Source organism: Papio anubis, chromosome 10 (assembly GCF_008728515.1).
Source record: "Papio anubis isolate 15944 chromosome 10, Panubis1.0, whole genome shotgun sequence".
NCBI lineage: Eukaryota > Metazoa > Chordata > Mammalia > Primates > Cercopithecidae > Papio > Papio anubis.
Window position 1 is genome coordinate 102,258,869 of NC_044985.1, and position 13,757 is coordinate 102,272,625.

Genomic DNA, 13,757 nt, shown 5'->3' on the forward strand with positions numbered 1-13,757 from the left:
GGCAGGAGAATTGCTTGAATCTGGGAGGTGGACGTTGCAGTGAGTCAAGATCGTGCGCCACTGCTTTCTAGCCTGGGGAACAGAGTAAGACTCTGTCTTAAAAAAAAAAAAAAAAAAAAAAAGAAACGTTCCCCATTTAATAGAGAGGAAAACTAAGGCTTGGAAAGAAGAGTCCTAATTCTTATTTGGGCTAATGTGAACTTGACCCTTGTAAAAAGAAGATCTCAATCTACTACACTACTATCTTTTCATTGTTAAAAATTCAGGGATCAGGCCAGGTGTGCTGGCTCACACCTGCAATCCCAGCACTTTGGGAGGCCGAGTAGGGTGGATCACTTGAGGTCAGGAGTTCGAGACCAGCTTGGCCAACATGGTAAAACCCCGTCTCTACTAAAAATACAAAGGTTAGCAGGGCATGGTGGTGCATGCCTGTAATCTCAGCTACTTGGGAGGCTGAGGCAGGAGAATCGCTTGAAATCAGGAGGTGGAGGTTGCAGGTTGCAGTGAACTGAGTTCGTGCCACTGCACTCCAGCCTGTGCAACAGAACAAGACACGGTCTGGGAAAAAAAGAAAAAAAAAAAAATCCAGGGATAAACCTCTGGAATACCAAAATACCATATTCGCCTCCTCTCCATCCCTTTTCTGGCTCTCCTGACATTGCTTGTGTTTACTCTTCATTTATTTGATTATACACCACATCTATATGACTCATCAGAGCAAACGGCACCTGAGGGTAAGGGAGGAGGAAAGGATATGTGACCTTTGCCCTCTGGTCCCTCTCTTCTAGGAGCACCTGTCCATTGAAGATTTCACTCAGGCCTTTGGGATGACTCCAGCTGCCTTCTCCGCTCTGCCTCGATGGAAGCAACAAAACCTGAAGAAAGAAAAAGGACTATTTTGAGAAGAGGAGCTGTGGTTGTAAAGCAGTACCCTACCCTGATTGTGGGGTCTCATTTTCTCACCAATATTAGTCCTACACCAATTGAAGTGAAAATTTGCAGTTAAAGTTTGTGCCTATGAGCACAAACTTCTGTGGCAAATGCCACTTTTGTTTAATAATGTACCTATTCCTTCAGAAAGATGATTCCCCAAAAGGAGCCTATGGTCCTCATTTCAACTTCTAAGAAGGTCGCTAGATTGTTTCTATCCTGAGGTATTGCATCATTTTTAATACTCCTGTTCTAGAGTCTTCTCTTCTTAGAAGAGCACAAACACTCCATGGAACATTAGAGTTCTGAGGCACTACCCTACCTAGCTTGTCCTCTATCATGACTCATTTTTATCTATGGCAGGTAGGCTGAAGCATTTTGCAGGTTTACATCTTCCCCAGAGTAACAGCTTTTCCGTTTCACATTTACTTTCCTTACTGCCTTACTCAGTGGGTAAGTTAAAGGGTTGAAGGAGAGTTGAATGGTCCACAAGACTACCCTCTAGGAGGTTTCACAAATACCAAACAGTACTGTGAGAGCAGCACATCCACTGGGGCTAGGCTTGAGACCTAAAGGCAAGTAAGAAATGCATATGCTATTTCACTTCTTCTCCCAACCCTTAATAATAAGGCAAAGGAAGAGCCTAGTGAAGGCCAATGCTAGGTTTACAAACTTACCCAGAAGCCTCCGCAAAGCTTCACAGACTCCTCAGATGAAAATAACAATAATCAATGGGGACTACGGCCAAACACTGGTTTGCCATTCTGTTCCTTTTAAGAAGTAACAACGCTGCAAGGAAGTCCATGTCAGAAAGCCAACAGAAGGTGATTTCCACAACTTTGAATAGGTTGTTATAAGTATCAGCAAGAATGTGTCCTTTTCAGAAATAACAGTCAAATCAACAGAAGGTTAATAAAGGCTTTAATTTCATACACACAAAAAAACTCTATGCATAATTTAAAAAGGAAACAAAAACAAAAACCGTAAAGGATACAGAGGAACAGTTCTGCTAAAACACAGATAAAAGTGCCGCTCCATACAAAACATAAAGAATCAGAATCAGAAGTCACTCTGAACATAAAGAAAAAAAATCATCTCACAAATAATGTGGCCACAGCTGCCAGAAAACCTGGTAGTGGCTCAATTAGGCAAAGTGTACGAATCTCATTTTTGTTTTTCTCTCCTTAAATGTAAAGAAACAACGATGACAATAGGCCAGAGAAATTAGGGAGGGAAGGATAAGCTCAAAGGGAGGGAAACCTGGGGACAGGAGGTGTGCACACCCACACGTGGTCTCACTCTTCACACAGGCCCACTATTTTTGAAGACCAGTTTCTGGTGTCTGACTGGACAAACCTGGATCCTGGTCCAGACTCTCACCCTCTCTATTCTTATGCCAATGGACATACCTATACTTTGAACCTCTATACTTTTAAGAAAAGTCCAATGTTACAAAATCAAATGCTTATATTCAGCCTGGCACACTTTTTAAATAAAAACTCCATACACCTCAGACATAGCACACATGGAGACAACTTACTATTGTGTGTAAGTATGATACAATGAATGAGACTGCCTGAAGTCTAGTAATCAAAGCATGCCATAAGGTGAATGATTGTGGTGAAACACAGCAAAATAACTGTCACAAAACTTTCAAGGCCTAACAAACTAGAATTTTCCAATAAAATATATATATTTTTTTCAGATGTTAATAAGACATATCAGTAGAGACAAAATTAGAATTTTGAAGTAATGCAATAAAAAGAGGAGGGCAGAAGTCTATTTAGTTTTTGCATACACTTGCGAAAGTGCAATACTCAGTATAAAGCAAAATGGGGAGGAAAAAAACATTCATCCATTTTATTGGAACAGTTCTATGTGACTTGCATCTGGTGTTGGGTTGTTGATTTTTCTAAAAATCCACATGTACTTGGAGATCCAGCTCTGTTTCCTCCCCCACTGCCCGTTTAAAACAAAAGACCACCTTGGGGGGTCAATTAAATTAAAAAGGCCCTCCACCCCCACAAAATGGGATAACTAAGAGTATCCACTGCAATCATTTCAGAGGACAGAGAAGGAAAATATTTTTATTTGCTTTAATATAACCTCTTTTCAGTAGACCACAAATGAGTTTACAAACTACTTTTTTTCTCTCTTTAATTTAGGTGTTTGCAGATAATTTTCATTATACAACTATATCTGTAGCTGTACATGTGTATAGTTACATAATGGTAACTATACACGATATAGAAGAATCAGTAAATTCATGGATTATTTTACTGAGGTTTTATATTTTAAAGCCTCTGTTTCAGAATTTTACACTTGATCAAGGAGAAAAATAAATGTGTAGTCTAACATTTGCTTTCTGGAGTTAATTAACTGATCTGTAAGTACCACTGCATATGTCTTAAAATGTAAACATATTTACATTTGTTGTATTTGTTATTGAGCCTTTAAAGTTAGGCCCAGAATGAACAGACCATAGCAAGTAAACAAATAATTTTTAGAATCAAAGTATTAACAAAAGACCAATTCATGGATTTGCTTATTCTATCCTGCTGAGACAAAACTCCTGAGTGTGCACACACATGTGAATATATCCCTATGAAACAGTCTATCTTCTCATAGGCTTAAATTGTAGTCATGGCTATTAAAGAAATCAACAGCATCCAGCCACATGCAACTTTCCAACCTTCAGTACTATTAGGGGATTAAAATAAACAAATATGAAGTTTAGTTTATTTTTCCCTTAAAATTCCAACAAAGATCAAAATGCTGTATCTAGAACTAATTGCCATCAAGTTCCAATTCAATGTCATTTAAAGTAATGTAACCACATATTTGGTATTTTCAATAGGAAGGTTAATTAGGTATTGTGCAAACTGCCTGCAACGGAAGCACTCAGTCCTTATCTAACTTGTCCCTTCCTGGCCCCAACATGCTAACTGCCCTATCCCCAATTCTGGGCAAACTGATAACAATGTGCAAAAAATAATATATTATCTATTTATAATTTTAAAATATATACAGCCAGCTCAAAAAAAACAACAAGCCCCATCAACATAGTCCAGCTGAAATCTCCATTGGTAGTCAAAGAAATAGATTAAAGGAGTAAAGGAAGGAGAAGGCTGACAGGGCCACAAGAATGGACAGACATCAAGTAAAATTTGAGTCCCAAACATGCAAGTACATGAGCAGTGAGATAACTTATATATTCCCATAACCTATTTCAACAACTCCTGCCCAAGACATGAGATCAAATCAGGTTTCTGAGGTAAGTGTACTTCTAAACCATACACATATGAAAGCTATGAAAGCAATTCAAATGAGGCTGCTACATGACGCAATCTAGACTTATGGCATTATTTCTATTTTTCTCCATGTTTTAACGCAGCCTGCACTTTAAATCTTTCCCAGTAATTTTTAACAGTGCCTCTCAAATGCAAAGACAGGTAAAATAATTAATAACTAGCCAAAGAATTTTATCACCACTTCACTCATTTATAAGAAAACCAATTATTTCCAAGCAAAATCAAACCAAACTAAAGAGTCTCCTGGTAGAAATGAAACAAAATTTTAAAGCTAGTTTTAAAACAAATATTTTCCTCTGCTCTAAACTACTCTGGCATTTTCTACCACTCTACCATTTTGGAACATTCATTACAATAATGTATATAGGTAGATGGTAGGAGGCAAAGCATTTATCAGTAGTTAAGCAAAACTGGTGAGGCCATTTATAATTCAAAGAATCAAAACTTAGAATAGGTTACTATAATAGAATACATCCAAGTTCCAAGAGCAGGGCTGGAGCTCTCTTAAGGCAATCTTTCAGAAAATATGTTGCATCTTCTGTGATGATGATTTGTGTGTTTTTTTTTTTTCTTTCTTTTTTTTTTTAAATGAGATGGAGTCTCACTGTCATGCAGGCTGCAGTGCAATGATGTGATCTCGGCTCACTGCAACCTCTACCTCCTGGGTTCAAGCGATTCTCTCAAGTGATGGTGGGTTTTTAAATGTTTTTTCCTTCTGAAAACCTGATATGGTTTGTCCCTACCTCTGAGAACTAAAGAATAATCCCTTGTTTATAATAAAAGAAAAATCATGAAAGAATACAACGATGGTTTCATTTTGCTACACTTAACTCTGTGTGATCCTAATGACATCTGGGCTCACAAAATTATTTTGTGGACAGAATTCCATCCTCAAAAGAATTCTTTATATGGTTTCATAAGCTGCTTAACCAAGCTGATTATATCAGCTAAGTGACTAGCATAGCACTTAATGTTGCCGCTCTACTTTGCCTCAACTCAGAGCACCTAAAAAGTAGATAAATATATTACGCACCTTTGTTATTTTTTAGTTCTTGGGATTACCTAAGCCAATCACATTTTAATTGCAATCCTATTTTAAGGGCAAAGCCAGACAGTAAATGGTTAAATGCCCAAGGTTTGTCCTATAGCTCAAGTACTTAATTTCATACTTGCAATAGGGCTTTTAGCTTTAGTGGTCCAGAATTTTAGCTTTATCAGAAGAACACTCTTCTAATCCTCCCTATATTTGAGAGACAGAGATGCTAGCATTCTTCCTTATCCCTAAGTATTCCTGCTGGGGAGTCCCAATTGGAGAAATATCTTTCTACCTGTTTAAAGTTTTGGTTGCAATCCATTAGGGTAATGCTGCTCCATGGCAGAATGACAAAAAAAGAAAAAAGATTCTATCTTTACCACCAAAATAATGATGATGATATATGATGAACATACTGTGTGAAGAAATCTCCTTAGAGAGAGCAAAGTATATGAGGAATATCAAATGTGGGACTGTAACATATTCCAAAGCACCAACAATCCATTTCTTGGGACTGCATGTAAACAGCAAAGACATCACAAATTCATGAAATTTGCATACAACAACAACAACAAAAAAACAGCTCCTCAAGTCAGGTGACAGCAATGCCCCTCTCTTGCAAAGAGAACAAACTGTCATTAGTGTAACATGAAGAGCTGGCTTTCCAGTGAACTTTACTAATAAGGAAACACACAAAAGGTTACAGACTTGAGTGAAACTACTCAAGGAACATAAAAGTAAAAAGCCAACTGATAAGTACATCTTCACACATTTCTCAGGTGAATGGACTCTTTGACACCTTCATTTCTTCTCCAAACTGCTGTGCTATTAATTTTGAGCAGGCATATTCTGGGGGCTCATCCTAACTCTTTAAGGCTCCATTCATCCTCTGTGTGTGTGTGTGTGTGTGTGTGTGTATACACACACACACACAGATATATATTTACAACATGTATTCCTAAGACAAAAGGAAGTGCCACTCTTATAGGAGAAAAAGAGGATAATCAGCTACAGATGTGAGACCAAAGTTTCCATAAAATAGCATGGAGCATTCTATGTAACTCCAATTTTTGTCTTTTGGTTTGGCCCTGAGCTGTTTGTTGCTCCCGCATCAAGCAGAATTTCAAATTCTCCTTCAGCAGAGGAAAGATGAGGTGGGCAGCAGTAAGAATATGCAGCGCACACTGCCAACCCAGGAGTTTGTTCCTCACGAGGCTTGACGGGTAGTCTTCCCCACTTCCATGCTAAGTGACTGAGAGTTCTTTTCTGTTTCCAGCAGCTCATCAAAGATCTCCCTTATGATAAAACAAGCAAAAAATAAAACAGGAAATTTAGTAAGTAGAAACAACAGGCAGGAGAAAAAGTAAAATAAAATTGATACAGATAAGACCTTCACAATTCTATTTCATGCCTGTATTTTATTAAAAAAGCAGTTCACTCATTTGATCTTAACCCTTTGAATGCTGATTTTTAAGAATAGAGGGGAACTGACAATAGTTAGCTTTAATGAACATGCTAGGTAATTCCCATCCATATAAATCAGATCTTCTAGCTGATAAAACTGGATGACCAAAAAGATTTATGACAGGACATCTTCTATCATAAAACAAATTATCCAGACTTCCATACCTAGATACTACTGTGTAATAAGCAATTAATGCTGAGTTATGAGAGAAAATATTCTGGACTTACAGGGAAATATCAAGAGACAGACCCTAACCAAAGATAACAAAAACCAAAAATTTTCAACCAATCAACTGATGGGAACATTTTATCCTCAAAGGAAAAAAAACAAAAAACAAAACAAACAAACAAACAAAAAAACAACAAAGAAAAGAGTTCAGGTGATTTTTAACTCATTATTTGGCAAAGTTTCTTACTTGTGCATATAAAAGAAGATGTAGCCACTCCGATCTCGATCACTCTGCACGGCAGCCTCTTGGATTTTTGATACCTCCAGGTCATTGTAAGTAAACCACGCTTGCTTTTTAATGTCATACACATCACTAATGTAATGACCTGAAACAAATAACATCTTAAAATCAAGGTTTTAAAAAACACACCGAAGCCGGGTGTCATGGCTCCCGCCTGTAATCCCAGCACTTTGGGAGGTTGAGGCAGGCGATCACAAGATCAGGAGTTCGAGACCACCCTGACCAACATGGTGAAGCCCCATCTCTATTAAAAATACAAAAATTAGCCGGGCATGCTGGCATGCACCTGTAGTCCCAGCTACTCAGGAGGCTGAGGCAGGAGAACTGTTCGAACCCAGGAGGTGGAGGTTGCAGTGAGCCGAGATAGCACCACTGCACTACAGCCTGGGAGACAGGGCGAGACGCTGTCTCAAAAAATAAACAAATAAAAAATAAAAACACACTGAATTTATCTCAGGTGCAGGAAGTTTGAGAAAGAGAAAAAAAACTACCACATTCAACTTATCCTCAACACTGTGTCTAAAACCTATTGAAAAAACATACAGGCCAGGCACAGTGGCTCACTCCTGTAATCCCAACACTTTGGGAGGCCAAGGCAGGAGGACTGCTTGAGGCCAGGAGTTTGAAACCAGCTTAGGCAACAAAGCAAGAACCTGTCCATGCAAAAAATTAAAAAAAATTGGTCAGGTGTGGTGGCATGCACGTGTAGTCTCAGCTACTCAGCAGGCTGAGGCAGGAGGATCTCTTGAGCTCCTGAGCCCAGGAATTCAATGCTGCAATGAGCTAATGATGGTGCCACTGCACTCCAGCTTGGTGACAGAGTGAGACCCTGTCTCTTGGGGAAAAAAAAAAAAAAAGAAAAGAAGAGAAATCAAAACAGTTACACCTATTAACACAATTCACACTGAGTGTGATCAAAGTAGATTTCAAAGATTTTCTTGAAAAACTTACACTTCATGGGCTGGGCATGGTGGCTCATGTCCGTAATCCCAGCACTTTGGGAGGCCAAGGTGGGTGGATCTCTTGATCCCAGGAGTTCAAGACCAGCCTGGCCAACATGGTGAAACCCCATCTCTACTAAAAATGCAAAAATTAGCTGGGCCTGGTGGTGCATGCCTGTAATCCCAGCTACTTGGGAGGCTGAGACAGCAGAATCACTTGGACCCAGGAGGTGGAGGCTGCAGTGAGCTGAGATTGTGCCACTGCACTCCATCCTGGGTGACAGAATGAGACTGGATCTCAAAAAAAAAAAAAAAAAGAAAAGAAAAAAGAAAAACATACCTCACAAAGCTAGGCAAAGAGCCATGTAATAAGGAGCAAATGCTGACTAGTTCATTGATAAAATGCTGAAATAATGATGGCTATTCACCTGAAGAAGAAGTGCTACCAATGTGACTGACAACACTGATGAGCCGGTAGGAATGAGGCAGACTTCCTGTCTGGAAAACAGAAGTGGGTATAACTTTTAAGTCTTCATTTGAATAAAAGCAAAACACTGAATATAAATTTATTATTAAAGCTGACATGGCTAAGCTTCGGTGTGTGGCATAGTAAGAATCAATTAAAAAATCTGTTCATACCCTTTGACCCAAGAATTCCACCCCCAACTAAGAATTTATTCTAAGGAAGTAAGTCAAAAGAAAGAGTATATGTATCGAATTATTTACTGTGGCATTATCTAGTGAAAAGTTGGAACTAACAATATACCCAATAATAGCTGACTGGTTAGTATCTCAATTCAATATAATACTATTCAGTGAAAGGCCGGGCGTGGTGGCTCAAGCCTGTAATCCTAACACTTTGGGAGGCCGAGACGGGCAGATCACGAAGTCAGGAGATCGAGACCATCCTGGCTAACACAGTGAAACCCCGTCTCTACTAAAAAATACAAAAAACTAGCCGGGCAAGGTGGCAGGCGCCTGTAGTCCCAGCTACTCGGGAGGCTGAGGCAAGAGAATGGCATAAACCCAGGAGGCGGAGCTTGCAGTGAGCTGAGATCCGGCCACTGCACTCCGGCCTGGGCGACAGAGCAAGACTCCGTCTCAAAAAAAAAAAAAAAAAAAAAAAAAAATTAATATTCAGTGATATTAAAAAACTACATGGATCAGGAATATGTTAACCTTTTTTCCAAACCCATATGAATGCACACAGTAACTATAGCTCTATTAAAAACAGTTACGTTAAGATTAGGCATTGGACAAGAGAACGAAAATATTAAAAAGAGTTGCTATGTTGCTGTAGGGATCAGAGTGAACTTTTGTATTTTAAAAAATACGATTAAAATATTTTTGGTAAAATAAAGCAAAACTGAAAAGTGATATTCATGCACTACAGACAGCACTATAAGGTAAAATTTGGGGAAGGCCGAGCATGGTGGCTCACGCCTGTAATCCCAGCACTTTGGGAGGCTGAGGCGGGTGGATCACGAGGTCAGGAGATCAAGACCATTCTGGCCACCATGGTGAAACCCTGTCTCTACTAAAAAAACACAAAAAATTAGCTGGGTGTGGTGGCGGGTGCCTGTAGTCCCAGCTACCCAGGAGGCTGAGGCAGGAGAATGGCGTGAACCCGGGAGGTGGAGCTTGCAGTGAGCCAAGATTGGGCCACTGCACTCCAGACTAGGTGACAGAGCAAGACTCCGTCTCAAAAAAAAAAAAAAAAATCGGGGAAGGAATATGGCTATATGTAAACCAGAAATTTAAAATGTTCATAAACTTTAATTTAGTAATTTACTTCTGGAGAATACAAAAGAAATTCTAAAATATAGAAAACGAACGCGTGAGCCAAGAGCACATGCCACTGCACTCCAGCCTGGGTGACAGACAGACCTTGCCTTAAAAAAAAACAAAAAAAACCCTCTGTGTTTGGCTAGGTACAGTGGCTCAGACCTGTAATCCCAATACTTTGGGAGGCAGAGATGGGTGGATCCCTTAAGGCCAAGAATTCCAGACTGGCCTAGCCAACATGGTGAAACCACATCTCTACTGAAAATACAAAAATTAGCCAGGCATAGTGGCTCATGCCTGCAATCCCAGCTACTCAGGTGGCTGAGGCATGAGAATTGCTTTAGCCCAGGAGGTGGAGGAAGTTGCAGTGAGCTGAGATTGTGTCACTGCACTCCAGTCTGGGTGACAGAGCGAGACTGTCTCAAAAAAATTAAAAAATAAAATAAAATAAGGAAAATGCTATAAGCATACAGTTTCCCAACTTATTATCATAGTGAAAAATTACAAACAACTTAGACAAATACTCAATGTTAGCTAAAAATTAAATAGGATATTCATTTGAGTCAATATTGTACAGGCATTAAAAATAAGCTTACAAATAACTACTCTTCAACAAACAGGATAACCTGGGTGCGGCAGTGTGTGCCTCTAGTCCCAGTCATTTGGAAGCCTGAGACAGGAAAATCCCTTGAGCCCAGGAGTTTGAAGCCAGCCTGGGCAACACAGTGAGACTCTGTCTCTAGAACAAAAAAAAAAACCAAATGAAATAAAAACTATACTTATGACTTTTAAAAAAGCATACATGGAGGTAAGAATAACAAAGAAATATGTCAAAGTGTTGATAGTAATTGTGTTAGGATGGTAGGATCCTGGATAATCAAAATTTGAGGGGAAAAAGCAATTATTTAAGGGAGAAAAAAGGGTTAAAAAAAAAAAAAAAAGAGTTCAATGTGCCCTAATTAACATCACCAATTCAACAGTTTTCAGTGAGCAACAACCGTTTTTGGTATTTAACTATAAAGATGATAGTTATTCAGTGTAACTAAAGGTAATTTTTTTTTTTTTCCCGAGATGGAGTTTTGCTCTTGTTGCCCAGGCTGAAGTACAATGGCACAATCTTGGTTCACTGCAACCTCTGCCTCCCAGGTTCAGGCGATACTCCTGCCTCAGCCTCCCAAGTAGCTGGGATTACAGGCATGTGTCACCACACCTGGCAGAAGTTTTGCATTTTTAGTAGAGACGGGGTTTCACCATGTTGGTAAGGCTGGTCTCGAACTCCTGACCTCAGGTGATCCACCTGCCCCAGCTTCCCAAAGTGCTGGGATTACAGGCGTGAGTCACCACGCCTGGCCAACTAAAGGTAATGTAATACACACATGCCTTTACTGAGTTCTTACCTAACATGCATACAAAGTGGTCAGGATGTATTCCGGTTTTTGCTGTTGTTTTGAATCTTGCATGTGAAAAATGAACAGCAAATGACAAGAGAAAATGAAATCATGTAATGGCTAGTGCAAGGGCCAAAATGAACCTGCAATGGACACTGAAAGTGGGGCCTTTGAAGTAAAGAGCAGGAGGAGTGACACTGAATCTGACCAACTGTCCTCAGGGATGAAAACAATTACCTCAGCATTTCTTTTCAGTTCCTCAGCTTCAGCTTCTGTGTACTCCATATCAAAAACATCCTCATTTCCAGAGTCCTCGTCAGAACCCAATGCATCCACAAAGGAGTTGTTAAACTCTGAAGAATACAAAGACAAAATCTTATAAAAGTTCTTGGAATAGACTGGACACGGTGGCTCAGGCCTGTAATCCCAGCACTTTGGGAGGCCGAGACAGGTGGATCACCTGAGGTCAGGAGTTTGAGACCAGCCTGACCAACATGGTGAAACCCCGTCTCTACTAAAAATACAAAAAAAAAAAAATTAGCTGGGAGCGGTGGCTAATGCCTGTAATCCCAGCTACTTGGGAGGCTGAGGCAGGAGACTCTCTTGAACCCGGGAGGCAGAGGTTGCAGTGACCTGAGATTGCGCCATTGCACTCCAGCCTGAGCAACAAGAGCAAAACTCTGTCTCAAAAAAAAAAAAAATTCTTGGAATAGACATAAGAGATATAATTAGAAAGATAAAACAGCTTGAGGTACACATTTTATCATTCTAAGAAAACATAAAACATAAGAGGGTCCAACACGCTCAGCCCACTGTGGGGAACACGGGAGACATATGTATCTGTAAAACAAACGCTCTTCTTTTAAATATATTTATATGATAAAGGGATCTAACCCTCATAAGAAAGGCATAAAATTAGAAAAGAATATAATTTTACATATAATCCAATTTCACTAAATTCTATATATGTTAGATTTCAAGTACTTGGTGTCATTAGCAAACATAAATTATCCTCACAGAAAAAGGATTATAAAAAGGTCAATGTTCTTTTTTTCTTTGTATTAAATCATCTCTTGGCCGGGTGTGGTGGCTTATGCCTGTAATCTCAGCACTTTGGGGGGCCGAGGTAGGTGGATCAAGAGGTCAAGAGATCAAGACCATCCTGGCCAACATGGTAAAACTCCTTCTTTACTAAAAATACAACAATCAGTCGGGTGTGGTGGCGCACGCCAGTAGTCCCAGCTACTCAGGAAGCTGAGGCAGGAGAATCACTTGAACCTGGGAGGTGGAGGTTGCAGTGAGCCGAGATTGTGCCACTGCACTCCAGCCTGGCAACAGAGCGAGACTGTTTCAAAAAAAAAAAAAAAAAAAAAAGTTCATTTCTTGAAATGTACCAAAAAAGCTAAAGAAAATTCAACCTGGCCGGGCGCGGTGGCTCAAGCCTGTAATCCCAGCACTTTGGGAGGCCGAGGCGGGTGGATCACCTGAGGTCAGGAGTTGGAGACCAGCCTGACCAAAATGGTAAATTCCACCTCTACTAAAAATACAAAATTAGCTGGGCATGGTGGCTCATGCCTGTAATCCCAGCTACTTGGGAGGCTGAGGCAGGAGAATCACTTGAACTTGGGAGGCAGAGGTTGCAGTGAGCCGAGATCACGCTACTGCACTCCAGCCTGGGCAACAAGAGAGAAACTCCGTCTCAAAAGAAAGAAAAAGAAAAAAGAAAATCTAAGAATGCAAAGAATAGGAAAAGAGAATATAACATCAAAATTCTAAGTTGGAAATACATGTGTGACTGACTCAGCAGACCTAAGAATGCCAAAGCCATACCCCAAGCCCGCAATGGAAAAGTTGAAAACTAATCTAATTTACATCACTGAATGTTCAAAAACACAAGAAGACATGGAAGAACCAGGCCAGGCATGGTGGCTCACACCTCTAATCCTAGGACTTTGGGAGGCCGAGGCTGGTGGGTGAACTGCCTGAGATCAGGAGTTCGAGACCAGCCTGGGCAACACGCCAAAACTCCATCTCTGCTAAAATCAAACACAAAAAATTAGCTGGAATCCGGGCACGGTGGCTCACGCCTGCAATCCCAGCACTTTGGGAGGCCAACGCAGGTGGATCACCTAAGGTCAAGAGTTCGACACTTGCCTGGCCAACATGGTGAAACCCCATCTCTACTAAAAATACAAAATTTAGCTGGATGTGCTGGTGGGTGCCTTTAATCCCAGCTACTCGGGAAGCTGAGGCAGCAGAACTGCTTGAACCTGGGATGTGGAGGTTGCAGTGAGCCAAGATCATGCCACTGCACTCCAGCCTGGGCAACAGGAATGAAACTTTGTCTCAAAAAAAAAAAAAAAAAAAAAGGCCGGGCGCGGTGGCTCACGCCTGTAATCCCAGCACTTTGGGAGGCTGAGATGGGCGGATCACGA

At 40.3% G+C, this 13,757-nt stretch overlaps 2 protein-coding genes across 7 annotated transcripts in view; one reads left to right on the plus strand and one right to left on the minus strand.

The window, feature by feature from the left end:
* VIL1 (villin 1) overlaps window positions 1–5,870 on the plus strand; it is a 36,414-nt gene extending 30,544 nt beyond the window's left edge. For both annotated transcript variants that reach the window (XM_021924005.2, XM_021924004.2), the window contains exon 20: window positions 789–5,870. In XM_021924005.2, coding sequence (XP_021779697.1) covers window positions 789–902 — 114 coding nt within the window. In that variant the 3' untranslated portion in view covers window positions 903–5,870. The remainder of the gene's footprint in view (window positions 1–788) is intronic.
* The window catches only part of USP37 (ubiquitin specific peptidase 37), a 119,841-nt gene continuing 107,918 nt past the window's right edge, over window positions 1,835–13,757 (minus strand). For all 5 annotated transcript variants that reach the window (XM_021924002.2, XM_021924003.2, XM_021924001.2 and 2 more), the window contains 4 exons: window positions 11,560–11,675; window positions 8,578–8,647; window positions 7,155–7,293; window positions 1,835–6,569 (listed from right to left, as the gene is read on the minus strand). In XM_021924002.2, coding sequence (XP_021779694.1) covers window positions 6,482–6,569; window positions 7,155–7,293; window positions 8,578–8,647; window positions 11,560–11,675 — 413 coding nt within the window. In that variant the 3' untranslated portion in view covers window positions 1,835–6,481. The remainder of the gene's footprint in view (window positions 6,570–7,154; window positions 7,294–8,577; window positions 8,648–11,559; window positions 11,676–13,757) is intronic.